Source organism: Megachile rotundata, chromosome 2 (genome assembly GCF_050947335.1).
Source record: "Megachile rotundata isolate GNS110a chromosome 2, iyMegRotu1, whole genome shotgun sequence".
NCBI lineage: Eukaryota > Metazoa > Arthropoda > Insecta > Hymenoptera > Megachilidae > Megachile > Megachile rotundata.
Genome location: NC_134984.1, coordinates 17411462 through 17427650, shown reverse-complemented (window position 1 = coordinate 17427650; position 16189 = coordinate 17411462). Strand labels below are relative to the sequence as shown.

At 37.2% G+C, this 16189-nt stretch overlaps 1 protein-coding gene across 3 annotated transcripts in view; it reads left to right on the top strand.

The window, feature by feature from the left end:
* Src64B (Tyrosine-protein kinase Src64B) overlaps positions 1-16189 on the top strand; it is a 69686-nt gene that overhangs the window by 47950 nt on the left and 5547 nt on the right. For 2 of the 3 annotated variants that reach the window (XR_001096410.2, XM_012288666.2), the window contains exons 2-6: positions 12624-12852; positions 13515-13706; positions 14304-14514; positions 14798-15051; positions 15130-15840. Coding sequence is in view for 2 of the 3 variants with exons in the window: in XM_012288666.2 (XP_012144056.1) it covers positions 12810-12852; positions 13515-13706; positions 14304-14514; positions 14798-15051; positions 15130-15840 (1411 nt within the window). In the remaining variant the exon portion in view is untranslated. The remainder of the gene's footprint in view (positions 1-12623; positions 12853-13514; positions 13707-14303; positions 14515-14797; positions 15052-15129; positions 15841-16189) is intronic. The other variant, XM_003699666.3, reaches the window with a different exon arrangement.

Here is a 16189-nt window from a genome sequence, read left to right as displayed (position 1 = left end):
TGCTGCTCTACTTTTACTTCTAATCGTGTGGATTACTTCTAACCATATTGCGAACGAAGAGGTTTTATTAATATTTGCGTTGTATCACTCTTTGCACTAATCACTCAAATTATTCAGAAATTTTAATAAATAATATTATTATTGGTCGATCTGATATTTATCTACTTTTATTAAAGGTAAGTTAACTTTAAAAAATTTGACAAAATTATTGTGTCGTGATGACCATTTCATAATTTACACAATATTCACATATTACACGTCTGAATATTAACCCTATGTGCAACCCTTGTTAACGAAATTACTAAGTGAAAATTTTAATCAGAAAATCAGTAATTACCTCAGATATTTCCGCAAATATCAACAATACAAAGAATTTCAGTAGCTTTAATAATTTAATTATTTGACTACCAAATATAATTTAATTACCTGCCGTTATCAATCGAATGTATGTTCGCATGTTTGCAAAATTTGTATGTCGGCAAATGCTTGCAAATATTTAGAGGAATCGTTTACGGTGTTTCCTAACTTGCATCCGTAATTAAAATTTTAATCAGCAATTGATTCAGTTAAATTGTTATTTTGCGTGTTTCGATTCGATGCGGTTTTGTTCGGAGCGAGCCAATCGGATGTGTTTCAATTGAAGGTGATTCAATTCGAGAGGTTTCAATTCGATGCGTTCCAATTCGGCGCAATTAAGTTCCGTGCGGCTCAATTTGACGCGTTGCGTATTGATGCGTTCCAATCTCACGCGATTCAATTCGACGTGGTTCAATTCAATGTGATTTAATTTGGGGGAACTGTAATTTGATGCGTTTCAATTCGACGTAATGCGATTGGACGCAATTTGGTTCGACGTAATGCGGTTCAATTTGATGAATTTCAATTCTACTTGTTTTAACTCGTCACGTTTCAATTTGATGTAATTTAGTTCGACACGGTTCAGTTTGATGTGATTCAATTTGACGTGATTCAATTCGACTTAATTCAGTTCAACTCGATTCAATTTAGCAAACTTTTCTGCGTGCACTAATTCCTCACATTTTAATTTTCCATAATTCAATTCATATTTCAGTTCAACATCGATGTAATTCAACTTCATAAAATTCAATTAAATTCAACTTGAAGAATTTACAATATAAAATAAACACTACACAACTTAATGAATATGACACCAGACAGAAATTAACCACCAGAAATACCTACTTGAAAATCTCCAAGTAATTAATTCTCCAACCTCCTCAACACTCTTCTCTTTCGCGTCAAATACCCTGAATAACCACGCCAATAATTTTATTTGGGGTGTTCAGTTGGTGTTTTTATTTAGGGTGTTCAACATGGCTGTAGTTCAACTTCATAAAATTCACTTAAATTCAACAGAATTTACAGTATAAAATAAACACTACACAAAGTAATAAAAATGACACCAGACAGAAATTAACCACCAGAAATACCTACTCGAAAATCTCTCCAAGTAATTAATTCTCTAACCTCCTCAACACTCTTCTTTCGCGTCAAATACCCCGAATAACCACGCCAATAATTTTCACCCTTTATCACATTCCCCGTCCTAAAATCGGGTATACATTCAACGCTGGTTATTCTAGTGTTAAAAAAAAAATTCCTCCAAAAGCACTGTTCCCTCTATTCACCGTCAGAATGATACTTTCACGAAAAGAATTTCATATTTTTCCGCTCGACTAAACCCAGAAGCTAAAAGAGCTCGCGAACAGTAGCGGTAAGGGTTGCTTCCAGCGGCATCGAATCCGGAGATATACCCCTAGCGTCGACGAAAATTAGGGGTTGCAAGAAAGACCGGTCTCTCCCCTTGACTTCGTTTCGAGCAGGGGACTGAAACGTAATTTGCAACGCCTTCGTGGATGGCCCATTGCTTTCTGTGCCGTTGACTTCGCCTTGTTGCTTAACGAAACGGCTGCATGTTGTTGGATCATGTGTCTTCTCCTAATATCTGTTTCTTTAGCGATCGATAACGCATGCTAATCCCTCCTTCTATGAGTCATTCTTAACAACAGAATTGTATGTACACGCTTTTCATTCTATTTTTATATGCAATACAATTTTTAAAGGGGTGGTCAATTTTCAGTTGGGGTGTTTAATTAATATTTTTATTTAGGGTGCTTAATTCATATTTTTATTTGGGGTATTCAGTTGGTATTTTTAGTTAGGATGTTCAACTCACATTTTTATCTGGGGGGTTCAATTAATATTTTTAGTTAGGGTGTTCAATTGATATTTTCAGTTAGGGTGTTTAATTAATATTTTTAGTTTGGGTGTTCAATAGATATTTTTATTTGGGGCATTCAGTTGGTATTTTTATTTGGGGCGTTCAATTGGTATTTTTACTTAGGGTGGTCAATTGATATTTTTATTTAGGGTGTTCAATTGATATTTTTATCTGGGGGGTTCAAGTGATATTTTTAGTTGGAGTGTTCAATGAATATTTTTATTTAGGATATTCAGTTGATATTTTTATTTGAGGTGTTCAATTAATATTTTTTGTTCAGGTGTTCAATTGATATTTTTATTTAAGGTATTCAGTTGATATGTTTATTTGGGGTGTTCAATTAATATTTTTTGTTCAAGTGTTCAATTGATATTTTTATCTGGGGTGTTCATAATTGATATTTTTATCTAGGAGGCTCAAGTGATATTTTTATTTAGGGTATTCAGTTGATATGTTTATTTGAGGTGTTCAATTAATATCTTTTGTTCAAGTGTTCAATTGATATTTTTATCTGGGGTGTTCATAATTGATATTTTTATTTGGAAGGTTCAAGTGATATTTTTAGTTAGGGTGTTCAATGGATATTTTTGTTTAGGGTATTCAGTTTGATATTTTTATTTGAGGTGTTCAACTAATATTTTTTGTTCAGGTGTTCAATTGATATTTTTATCTGGGGTGTTCAATTGATATTTGTATCTAGAGTGTCCAATTGATATTTTTATTTAGGTTATTCATCTGGTACTTTCATCTAGAGCGTTCAATTAATATTTTCGTTTAAAAAGTTTACTTGATACATTTTATGAAGGGTGTTCATTTGGTATATTTATTTAAGATGATCGACTGACATTTTAGTGAAGGATGTTTCATTCAACTGGCCTACTTACACAAGATGAAAGAAGATATTGGTCTTTTCAGTGAATCAGTTTTGACCCAAGTATCCGAACATCTCTTTCACAGATTGTACATAAAGACAGTTCCATTTTAAGGAACGAAGTTGCCTAAAAGGATTGAAACGTTTCCGGAGTCGATTTAGCAGAATCGGGTAATGTAAATAAATATCCAACTCTACCGTGTTTCGACCCATTTTTTCAAGTCGCTCTCCAGTCTTTATTTGAGCGAAATTCATTACACTCTGTACTACATTTCGTCGCTTTAAATCAGAGTTTTGTGGAAGTATTCTTGATTTAATTTGAGCAATGTAAACGAGGAGCGACGTACAGGAATCGATGAACTAGTTTTCGTAGCTACCTTAAACCCCGTTAACCTGAATGTAGACAGTGTAGTCCCTACTCGAGCCACAAAGTGAAATGTTAACCTGAATTTATGTCTTGCGCGAGATAAATCGGTGAATTTATTAAAGGTGAACTCGTTGGATCGAAACGGAAACTCGTATCGTTAGCGTTCGATTGCACTCCAGAGTTCGTCAATTTTTCAAAACCCTTATCGTACCTTTGCGTCATGGTATGCAAAACCCAAACACTTTGTTATACAGAGTCTTCGTATACACACAGTTATCGGCTGCAATTTAAGGGATCAATTATTCGCTAATTACACGCTGGCTCGAGACTATGGACGAGCTAAACGTTAGAAATTGCACTGCGTATCGAATCACTGGGATCGAATTACAAATTAAATCGCTACGATCGAATTACAGATCACTGGCTTTCTCTTCACCAGATTTCTACCAAATCAAAGAGTAGATCATAATTAGTACTTATAGAAGCGGATTTTACGAAAAAGTACATTCGCAAAAAATAATTGCTTTACAAATATTTGAACGATTCTGTAATTTTAATGTTGAATGTAAATACCTCGACAGAGAGAACGATATGAATTTAATAACTGAAATATTTAACGTCAGGTATTTCTGTGAGGAAAACTGAACTGAATGAAAAGTTCGTCTCTATTTAAATCTGTGATATATTAACTCGGTGATCAGCAAAATTGTCAGACCTGGCTAGAGAAAGATTGTCGAATTCCTATTTTTTCAAAAATTCTTTTTGTTATATAGGTATTATATGTTCAAGAAATATTCGTTTTATACAGTTTTATGATTTCATGAATTTTTACAATTTTATGTTTCATGATTCTTTTAATTGGAGGGAGTTTTAGTAATGTCTCCCACATTGTCCCTGATGGTACTCTCATATTGTCCTTATCCTACATATTGTCCTTACATGATATACAGACAAGTTCTATATATTATATTATATATAATATACAGACAAGTAATATATATTATGTAAGGACAATATGTAGGATAAGGACAATGTGAGGGTACCATAGGGACAATGTGGGAGACATTACTGAAACTCCCTTCACAATAAGAAAAACTAGCTACATTTATGTCTTCATTATCCTATGTTGTCTTCATACAAGTCTTCCTGTAACGTTTATGCATAATTATTATAATCATAAGCAAATTCAATAATTCAATGTAATAATGACAAGAATCTTTTCAAGTATATATGCTACATACAATATGAACATGTTACATATACCAAAATAAATTCCAACGTAAATTACATCTTACACATTCTATCACATTTTCAATAAAAATATTTTTCCAACCCCAAGTTCTTAAAAATTTCATCAAAAAAGTTTAATAACCAACACGATTATTAAAATTATCCACGAAAGATTATAATCACGAACAACTTTCAGAAAGATATTAAAAGCCGAATGTAGAAGTAAGAATAATCGGAAGCGGTTATTCGGTTGTTCACCGTAACCGAGTTAGCGACCGCCTAACGGTCACGCGAGTGAATTATTTGCTCGGTACGATTCATCATCGCGTAATCGCGTTTCGTGCACGACGTTCGAAACACGACGAATTTATTCCCAGAGTATAGGGGAGATCCGTGTACGCGTACGCCCCTGCGACGCAATAACGTCCGATCGGCCACCCCTGAAACGAGCGAGAGTGGTTGCAAGAGAGCCGGGTTTAAGGGTGGAAGGGCGTAGTCCCGAAATCACGAGCTTCTATATCCATTCAAGAAGACGATATTCGAGGGTTCGAAAATAAGCCTCGACAAATCTGCGGGGGTTGCTAGACTCTGCTGCAAACGAAGACTTTAACCGTTGTGTTCTGCTTCGAGGACGCGATAAAACTGCCCGGATTATCCGCCTCTATGCGTGTATCCTTGCATTGAAAACCTTGATAAACTTCGCTTTTCTGATACGGGGTCCCATGTTTTCTTAGCTTGATCTCCGTAAGTGGGTCTTTTGTTTTTCTAGTTTAAATCAATTAGTTTCTTGTTTTGATAGTTTGGAATTAGAGATGAAATAGGGGACGGGGTTATAGGGTTGTGGGGGTGCAAGGATGTGGATTTGGAAAATTTAGAGATGGTGGTAGTTTGGAGATGTAGGGATGTTGGAGGTGGTGGAGTTGTAGGATTATAGGGATGCAAGGATGTGGATTTGAAAATTTGGAGATATCGGTATTTGGATATTTGGAAATGTAAGGACACGCGATGTGACGGGGTTGTAGGATTATAGGGATACAAGGATGTGGATATGAAAATTTGGAGATATCGGTATTTGGATATTTGGAGATGTAGGGACATGCAATGTGACGGGGTTGTAAGATTATAGAGGGATGCAAGGATGTGGATTTGAAAATTTTGAGATATCGGTATTTGGATATTTGAAGATGTAAGGACACGCGATGTGACGGGGCTATAGGATTATAGGGATGCAAGGATGTGGATTTGAAAATTTGGAGATATCGGTATTTGGATATTTGGAGATGTAGGGACATGCGATGTGAAGGGGTTATAGGATTATAGGGATGCAAGGATGTGGATTTGAAAAGTTAGAGACATCGGTGTTTTGGAGATGTAAGATCGTTCGATGTGACGGGGTTGTAGGATCATAGGGATGCAAGGATACGAATTTAAAAATCTTGAGACATTACGACATTCAGGAGATGTAGGTTCTCTGATAATGTAGGGAATCGGAGGTCTATGGATTTATTTAGGTCTATGGAGGTCTATGGAGATATTGGGGTTGGAGTATCCAAAGGTCTCGTATTCTTGGACAAGGGGTTGTCTCGAAATTAAGACTTTATTGATTTGTATGAATGTTACTAATACACCATATATGTCAGTAGTCCATTATGTTAATAATGTGGCTCCAGGAAAGTATGTTCCTAGTTTGAAGCACCTGATCTTCCACTATAAAAATTGAGACCTCTCAGAATTTTTATAGATTGAGATCTTCGAGTTCCCGAAAAGAGACCTCATTTTTTATTCAAGGTCGAAGAATTTCCAAGATCGAAGTACTTAGTGATCTCCCGTAATTAAGATATGGTAGATTAGCGACTCTAAGCGCGAGCACCGTTCATTTAATATTCCATACAGGCAAATTGCCTCATCGTATAAGACCGTTAATCATTCAACGACCGGCACACCATAGCCGTGACATCGTAACACGGCCATCGAACGATTAAGCAAAAGTTTTCGAACCTTCAGTAAATGGCTCGTTTAATGCTCGCCATTGTTCAGTATCCTTTTCACTATGGAAAAACTTGTGAGCCGGTTCCTGTTGGATGCACTTTCCCCCCTTTTTAATCCTTGCGTATTGTCACGCAGACCTTAGTGGCCCTCAAAGTGGCGGCAAAATGCGTCAGGTCGAAATTTTAATTCGTCTTTGTCCACTGTGCCACGAAACGTCGCCATTGTTCGTCACATAAAAGCCCCATCAGATAACCGAGTATATACGGACCACCATGGTGGGATATCGACCGACTGCTTCTGTACGTGTGTTTCCATGGTGTCCGTCTACGGTCGGCTGTAATGTAGGCTTCCCGTAGGATAAGGACTGGTTTAAGGGCTGCTTTCATTTCCTATATTTTTGCCTTGCCAAATTTATTTGGTTGCAGTAATTTTAGGATAGATTTTTAGAGCATTAGGTGGTGAAGTTTTTAAATTGCTAGATAGTCAAATTCTTGAGTCTTTAAATTTTATATTTGGAAATTTAGAAATTCATACATTTAAATTTTGTATTTGGAAATTTAGATATTTGTACATTTTTAAATTGTTGAAGCATGTTCCTGTCATTTGAAGCTGCAAATACTTGAAACCGCAAGTTTTCACACCCCCGAATTCTGGTAGCTGCAAATTCTCTCCCCTAAATTCTCAAGCCCTTAAATTCTCAAGCTCCTAAATTCTATCATTTCATATTCTAGAATTCCTGAATTCTCAAACCCTTAAATTTTCATACCCCAAATTCTCAAGCACCTAATTCTCGAAACCCCATAATTTCAAATTAGCAAATTCTTAAGTCTCCAAATTCTCAAGTAGCAAATTCTCAAACCCTTAAATTTTCATGCCCCAAATTCTCAAGCCACCAATTTTCAAATTATCAAATTGCTAAATCTCCAAATTTTCAAGTAGCAAATTCTCAAACCCTTAAATTTTCACGCCCCAAATTCTCAAGCCCCCAATTTCCAAATTATCAAATTCCTAAATTTCCAAATTCTCAAACCCTTAAATTTTCACGCCCCAAATTCTCAAGCCCCCAATTTCCAAATTATCCAATTCCTAAATCTCCAAATTCCCAAACCCCTAAATTTTCACACCCCAAATTCTCGAGCCCCCACTTTCCAAATTATCAAATTCCTAAATCCTCCAGTTTCCAAATTATCAAATTCCCAAATCCCCCAATTTCCAAATTATCAAATTCCCAAATCCCCCAATTTCCAAATTATCAAAACCCTAAATCCCCAACTTCCAAATGATCAAACCCCTAAATCCCCCAATTCCCATATCCCAAATTCCTAAATCCCCAAATTTTCCCACCCCAAATAAAACCCCAAAATTCTCAAACCCTCAAACTCCTAACTCTACCAACAAAAAAAGAATATCACCCCTTACCCTCCAAAAACGTCACATACGAAGCTACATGGGGTGGCACATAGGTGTTGCCTGCATAGGGTGAGTTTAAGCATATATCCGAATCAAGCAACTGTCCGGTGGAATATCGTAGACAACCCTTCAGGCTGTTTAATTAAAAACTTGTGCCGTTACGTCGTGGCATCTTGTGATTTAGGGAAACATTTTCGTCCCATGAAGTTTTGCTGGTTGTTCGAGGGACGTTTTTGCGGGTTCTTTTGTCCACGGACGAGGGAAACACCGTTGGCAAGCATTTTCCATCGCATCGATAACGTTTGGGGTCGTTGTCGGGGGTCGGTATACGACGATGTCGGTTGGGGATGTTTAGGCGAAGTGAATGATGGCGGCGATGCTTTCTCGGGTACTTATTCAAGTATTAACAGGCGCTGCTTTTACCTATCTTCGAATTTCAAAAATCTTTTGATCCCCATAATTGAATTCGAACTCACATGCAAACTTAGACAGGCAAATCTTAGATAAAAATGAGCAAATCTTTTTAGATAAAAATTTTCTGTATTTATTTCTATTTTTCCTACATCACCATTTTCTCTAAGCAATCATCATACAATTTTCATGTGGTGAATTTTCCATTTAACCCCTTTCTGCATGCTTTTATAGAAAGAGCTGAAAAAAATATATGTTGTTTCTTTCAATGCTAGCAGTTTTGAAAAAAATCTTTTTATTATCCAACTTTACATTAAAAATATGTTTGGCCTATGCATGGCACATCATGCAGTTATAGATATAAGAATACAGTTTAGTATTTTTCAACAACGTTTCGCTCATATATGAACCATTATGCAGACAGGGGTTAAAAAGAAAAGTTGTCTGGTACAAATCGAGTAATCTGTTGTGGCAACACGTTTACAGTACTTAGAGTTAATTAGGTTCTACTCGGCAATTACAGTTAATAATTGGTCGGAAGTAGAGAGAGAAACAAAAAGTATCATTCCAGAGTGTCAATGGTCGATTGTCGGTAGGGTATTTCACGGCATTGAATTCCGTCCATTTAAAATTGCCCGTGAAAAATCTGAATCGCTGATAAATCGAGTTACGTTTGAATCGTCGGAACGCAATTTAAACATATAAATCACGGCCACGAGTCTGCTTTCGCGTTTCAGTGAAATCCGCGGCGGCGATACACGCAGAACCAGAGAAAACATAAATACCGCGGGCTGACTCGAGCCTCCTTTTATTTTTCTTCCTTTTGATTTTTTTTCCCCTTTCGTTCCTCGATTCAGGGCGGAAAGCAATTGCCACGGTCCCTCTCGCGCGTTATTAACGAGAAATATCGAAGAGAACCGCATCCTGAATTACAGCCGGAGAAATTGCACGCTCGGGCGTATGGCAAGATTAAGTGTCGCGTCTATATTAAGTGTCCCTGTTCGCGAATATCTCATCCCAAATTCATTCACGTCGTTTTCGAACTCCATTTATACGCTCGATTCCGTGTACAACTTCCCGTAGACATCTTTTAGGCTCCATTAAGAAATTTTCTCGTTATTGGATGCCTTAATAAATTAATATTAAGGCACCAAGCATTAGTTATTTTATTTACTTGTTGGTGGTTTTAAGGTGATAGCAGTTGATTAAATTATGGAGGCACTAGTTTACAGGACAATGACTTTATATTATTTCGGAGGGGATGTCTAGGGATATAGTGACTTTTGAGTTTAGGAATATGGGTGTCTAGGGGTATTGGTATTTATGTGTGCATACATATGGCTGTCTAGGAATATTAGGATTTAAGAATGTAGATATTTAGCTATATTTGTAAGTAAAATTTTCACATTGACAAATCACCAAATTTCAGAGGCCAAAATACTCAAATTTGCAAATTCGTAAGTTCTCAAACTTCAGATCCTAAAATTCTAAAATTTGCAAATTCTCAACGCCCCAAATTTCAGATCCCAAAATTCTAAAATTTGCAAATTCTCAAGTCCCCAAATTTCAGATCCCAAAATCCTCAAATTTCCACATTCTCAAGTCCCCAAATTTCACATCCCAAAATCTTCAAATTTCCACATTCTCAAGTCCCCAAATTTCAGACCCCAAATTCTTCAAATTTCCACATTCTCAAATCCCCAAATTTCAGATCCCAAAATCCTGAAATTTCCACATTCTCAAGTCCCCAAATTTCAGATCCCAAAATCCTGAAATTTCCACATTCTCAAGTCCCCAAATTTCAGATCCCAAAATTCTCAAATTTCCACATTCTCAAATTCCCAAATTTCAGATCCCAAAATCCTCAAATTTCCACATTCTCAAGTCCCCAAATTTCAAATCCCAAAATCCCCAAATTTCAAATCCCAAAATCCCCAAATTTCAAATCCCAAAACCCCCAAATTTCAAATCCCAAAATTTCCAAATTTCAGATCCCAAAATTCCCAAATTTCAAATCCCAAAATCCCCAAATTCCACATCCCAAAATCCCAAAATTTCCCACCCCGAAAATTCCCAAAATTTCAGATCCCAAAATCCCCAAATTCCACATCCCAAAAATCCCTAAATCCCAGATCTAAAAATTCCCAAATTTTCAAATTCCCAAGTTCCTCAAATCCCAAAATCGAAAAGGAAATTTGTTCGGTCCTCTGTTTTTATGTCAAACAATTATTTCCAGGGGTAACGAGATCGTATTTCGCGAGAAATTCTCGGTTAACGCGAAAAGTTGGAAATATTTCCACGGGTCGGTTTTGAAATAACAAGCTCCTCTCCGGTGAAACTTGGAATTCACCGGTTCGTAATTACGCACAGTGTAATGGTGTGTCACGGACGACAGGAAGCATCATCGTACACCACTAAATGAAACCTCTAGACACGCTCTAAATTTGTTTATTCTTACTGCCCGCGTTTTCGCGCATCGTATAAGCACATCGTGTAAGTTGGAATCGTCGCTGGAAAAGCAATTTCAGCGAAGAATATTAAGTCCTTAACTTGTGATTGCGTCAAACAGAACGATTTAATTATTGCAATATTAAAACGGACAAAATATGTTTCAGATATTAAGAATATTTTGTGTGTGGTGGGGTTGGTTCATTGAAAGGGTTGGAATTAAAATTGAACCCCAAATTGTGGTAATAATATCAGGCAAAGTCGCGTTTCAACAATCATGGCGTCACGTGTGACCCACGATGTTAACCGAGGTTAACCCCTTGTACAATTTATTCGCCAGATGCGTCAAAATGAACTATTTATAGTCATATTATTAAAATAAACAAAGAAATCCTTAACTATAGAAATTATAATTGGACCTAAATTTCAAGTTGAATATAATGAGAGAAGCAACAAGAACTATTTCTTCATAACCCTACTCACAATTCAAAGATATCTAATATCTTATATTATTCAAAGATATCTAAACACAATTCAAAGATATTTAAAATCCACAAAAGAAAAACTTGACATTCCGTAGAAAGTTTGATGGAGATTGAAAAATGGATCTGTTTTATTATTCTCGGTGCAAAAGAGCCATAATAAATGAGTAAACTTTCTGGACCGAGGGCTAATGTTTTGAACAATTTTATGACACTGTTTTCACCGGTTAGGAGACACCCTCCGTTTGGATCATCGATCACGTTGTATTTAAAGAAGACTTTAGGGCGTTCTCTCTGGTTTCCCTTTTTACTCCCCATGCATCTTCTTTACGGTGTTCTTTTCAGTGCTACGAGACAAATCAGGCATGCAGCCTTCGTTTCCGAGTAACGCGTCAAATTAGAATGAGCGTAACAAGGGACAGCAACAGAGAACTCTAACTGGTCGATTGTTCTCGCTCAAAAATTCCGGACGTTGCCAGAAGACGAACGTTTTCTTATGAAACGCTTCTATTTCTGTAATTAACGAACATGCAAATTTTTTGCAAATTGGGAAGCGTTTTGTTGGTTGATTATTATTCTTTGGCCATAATTAAAGATCGTGAAAATTTTTATATTTTGCACGAAGTGGTTTTATTATTTGTCGAGATTTGGGGATGTGAGAATTTGGGGTTATAAGAATTTGAGGATATAAGAATTTCGGGATACAGGGATTTGGGTATATAAAAATTTTGGAATATTGAAATTTGGGGACATAGGAATACCAGAACGTAGGGATTTCGGGATGTGAAGATCTGAAGTTACCGAAATCTGGGGAGTAGGGTTTCGAGGATGCAGAAATTTGAGGATGTTGAAATTTGGAGCTGTAGAAACTTGGGGATATGGGGATATGGAAATCTAAAGATTTGGGGATATGTGAATTTTGGGATGTACGAATTTGGGAATGTAAGGTCAGAATTCATAGGTAGTAGGGGATGTTAGAATTTGGGAATGTAGAAATTTCCAAATGTAAAGTTAGGATTTATAGAGACTTGATGTAAGCATTTTATAAGAAATTCAGAAGTACCCTACAAATTTTAATAATTAAAGAATACAATTTTAAATTTACAAGTATCTTAAAGAATCACCGTCAATCTGAAAATCGCAGAAAACCTCAGTTTGATTATGGCGTTGCAGGCGACGGTTCGATAAACACGCGATGGAGAGAAGAAAGTGATGCCGAAGATCGAAACGGAAGCTTCCGTCTTTCGAATAATTCGTGTTCACCATCGGAGATGGAGACTTTCCTCGGGGCACGTATCAGTATAGAAGGCGCCTAGGATATCAGGATCGAAAGGGGAACATCGAGCACCGGGGTCCAAGATGGGCAAGTGTTGCAGCAAACGGCAAGAGCCGCAACCCCTTGGTAAGCATATAATACGCACCCTTGTTCTTTTCTTCCACTTGCAAAGATACCGATGATGAGTTTTCTTTTGCCGTCGTTGTTCACGTCCCTTTAGGGCTGTTTCTCTTCTAAATTTTACACCGATGTTTACGAATGACGCTCTAACAGGGTTCAACAGGAGTTCACCAAAATACTGAAATCTTTCTGCAATTAACCTATTAATTCTTTTTTTTATTACTAATACATTCAGGAATAACGAGGGTGTTTTTAAATTATAAATATATTTTTTATATTTAAATTAAATTATGCATACCTGTGTCATTAAAATACAATAATTATTTCGATAATATGTTCTGTTAATTTACATTCATTATAATTTATATTCATGTTCTCATTAATTCATACTCTTATTTATATTCATACATCTATATTTTAATTTATATAGCCGTCCATCTTGTTTCTAAAATTTCATAACTCACAAATTAATTACATTTTTAATTTCACGTGTTCATAAATGTTCTAGAGGGTAAATCCAAGAATCTGTTAGTATAAATGTATCATCTCGAATGTCCCTAAAGGACAACAGGGTTGAAAGGGGTTAAACGTTTCGGTAAAAGCCAAAGTGTCCTGTGTAGAAACATTGATCATGGTTTTGGGTTACAAACGGTGGTTCCATTATCCAGGTTACAAGAAAGCAGACACAGGACTAAGCTCGAAACACAGCAATGGAGGTTCCTTGGACCGGTACACTGCTGACCCGAATCAAAGGGGTGTGCAAGCGAGGGCGGATATTATTCGACCGAGGCCAACACCTTGTAAGCTACAGATTCCGCATCAACCTCGTAAAACAAGCTCGCCTGTCGTTAAGCCTGCATGTGTGTATTTTATGTTACATTTTTATTTTATTTCTAGTTATGTACTTTAAGTTAGCTATTTCGAAGCAGTTTCTAATACTCCGTTTTCTTTCGTATTTAATTTCGTTGCTTCGCTGCTTACGAGATTATTTGTGTGAAATTTGGGTTCATCGAGATTTATGTTAGCTTGTGATTAATTATTTGGAGCAAGTATTTATGTAAGAAATTTCTATGTTCTTCAAAATATTAGATAAAAGTTTTATAGAATCTTACAAGATACTTCGAATATTCATATGGGAAAACCATGTGTAATTAAAAATTTAATAATGCAACTAATTTGTGTTTACAATATTTATATAAAATTTCATGTTACCCCCACAATTTACCAAATATTTAAGAATTGATATAAAAGAGAAAATTAAGAATGGAGAAATGTAATCGGAAATTGAAAATCGGTATAATTACCAGTTAAGTAAATAGAATATCGATCGAGACATTCTCGATAACGTTCTATCAGTCTTGCGGTCCAGATCGGAACCCGTACCGATCGAATTACTATTCTTTCTTAAATAGCTTCCATTCGGCATTTCGTGTAAATTGTTTCTGTTTCCGAAACAGCGCATTCGCAGAGATCGAACAAGATCGTGGTAGCTCTGTACAATTACACCGCCCGGGAGAGTACCGATGTCAGTTTCGTGAAGGGCGATCGAATGGAAGTATTGGATGACTCGGAGCCTGATTGGTGGAAAGTTTTACACTTGACAACTCTGCAAGAAGGTCTTATACCTTGGAACTTCGTCGCCGTTGAACGTTCGGTGGAGAGCGAAGAGTGAGTATCGTTTTTTTCCAATATTTTACGAGTATATAGAGACCTCGATATTTAGAGGCGAACTAAGAAAGAACCTAAAGAGTAATCTAGGAATATTGGAATCTAAAGATATAGTAATCTGACAGTTTGAGAATTTAAGAATTTAAGAACCCAGAAATTAGGGGACAGTTTGTGATTTAGATTTAGTTTAGAACACTAAATATTCAAATCCAAGTAGCACCACAATTTAAATTTCTGCCCAGTAAATTCAAGCATGCATAAATCATGAATTCTTCTCTTCCAGTTGGTTCTTCGAGAACGTGTCTCGCAAAGAGGCGGGTAAACTGCTGTTGGTGGACGAGAATCCACGTGGAACGTTTCTGGTGAGACCCAGCGAGCATAATCCCAGGGGATACAGTTTGTCCGTGAAGGACTGGGAGGAGGGAAGGGGTCATCACGTAAAACACTATAAAATTAAACCGCTCGACAATGGGGGCTTCTTTATCGCCACCAACCAGACATTCCCCACCCTGCCAGCCCTTGTTATGGCTTATAGCAGTAAGTACATGATCTCTTTCTCTTCACCTCACGAATTTTCATCTAGCGGACCTAACTTCATCGAATTTAACGTTTCAGAGAACGCGTTGGGTCTCTGTCACGTGTTATCGAAGCCGTGTCCGAAACCGCAACCGGACATGTGGGATCTCGGGCCCGAGTTGCGGGACAAATGGGAGATCAACAGGAACGAGATACAACTGATACGGAAATTGGGCCACGGTAATTTCGGCGAGGTGTATTACGGCAAATGGAGGAACAAGATCGAAGTAGCGGTGAAGACGCTGCGACCCGGGACCATGTCGACCGAGGCGTTCCTTCAGGAAGCCGCCATTATGAAACAGTTCCGACATAGACACCTAGTCGCGTTGTACGCGATCTGCTCGAAAGAGGAGCCGATCTACATCGTACAGGAGTACATGTGCAACGGTAGCCTGTTAGACTTCCTGAGAACCGGCGATGGCAAGTACATGCAGTTCGAGGACCTCATCTACATAGCCGCGCAGGTCGCCTCCGGCATGGAACACCTCGAGAGCAAACAGCTCATACACAGAGATCTCGCGGCGAGGAACGTGCTTATCGGCGAGAAAAATAAAGCGAAGATATGTGATTTCGGATTGGCGAGGGCGATCGAGAACGACGAGTACTGTCCGAAACAGGGAAGCAGATTCCCGGTTAGGTGGACGGCGCCGGAGGCCATTGTCTATGGGAGATTCAGCATCAAGAGCGACGTCTGGTCCTATGGCATCTTACTGATGGAGCTCTTCACTTATGGCCAAGTTCCTTATCCTGGTGGGTTATCAACTTTTCACTTGCAACTGCAGAATGTAACATACACCTCATTTCAAAGAGACATGTCATACTCTCATATTTCTTTATTTGTTGTACCATCAAGAAAAATCTCAATTATTGAATATTGTTTTTCAAGATTTGAAAATGTAGAGTATCAGTCATGGCAGAATATCTTTATAACAGTTATGTTATAAATAATCTCACTACACATCCCAATACCATTAATTTTTTTATTTATTGTACTATAAGAATACTCTTTCATACCACAGTATGTCCCTAAACATTTGTAACTTGCTATAAAATGTAAATATTTAAAAGTATCTATTACAAATTATAAAAGTGCATGTCT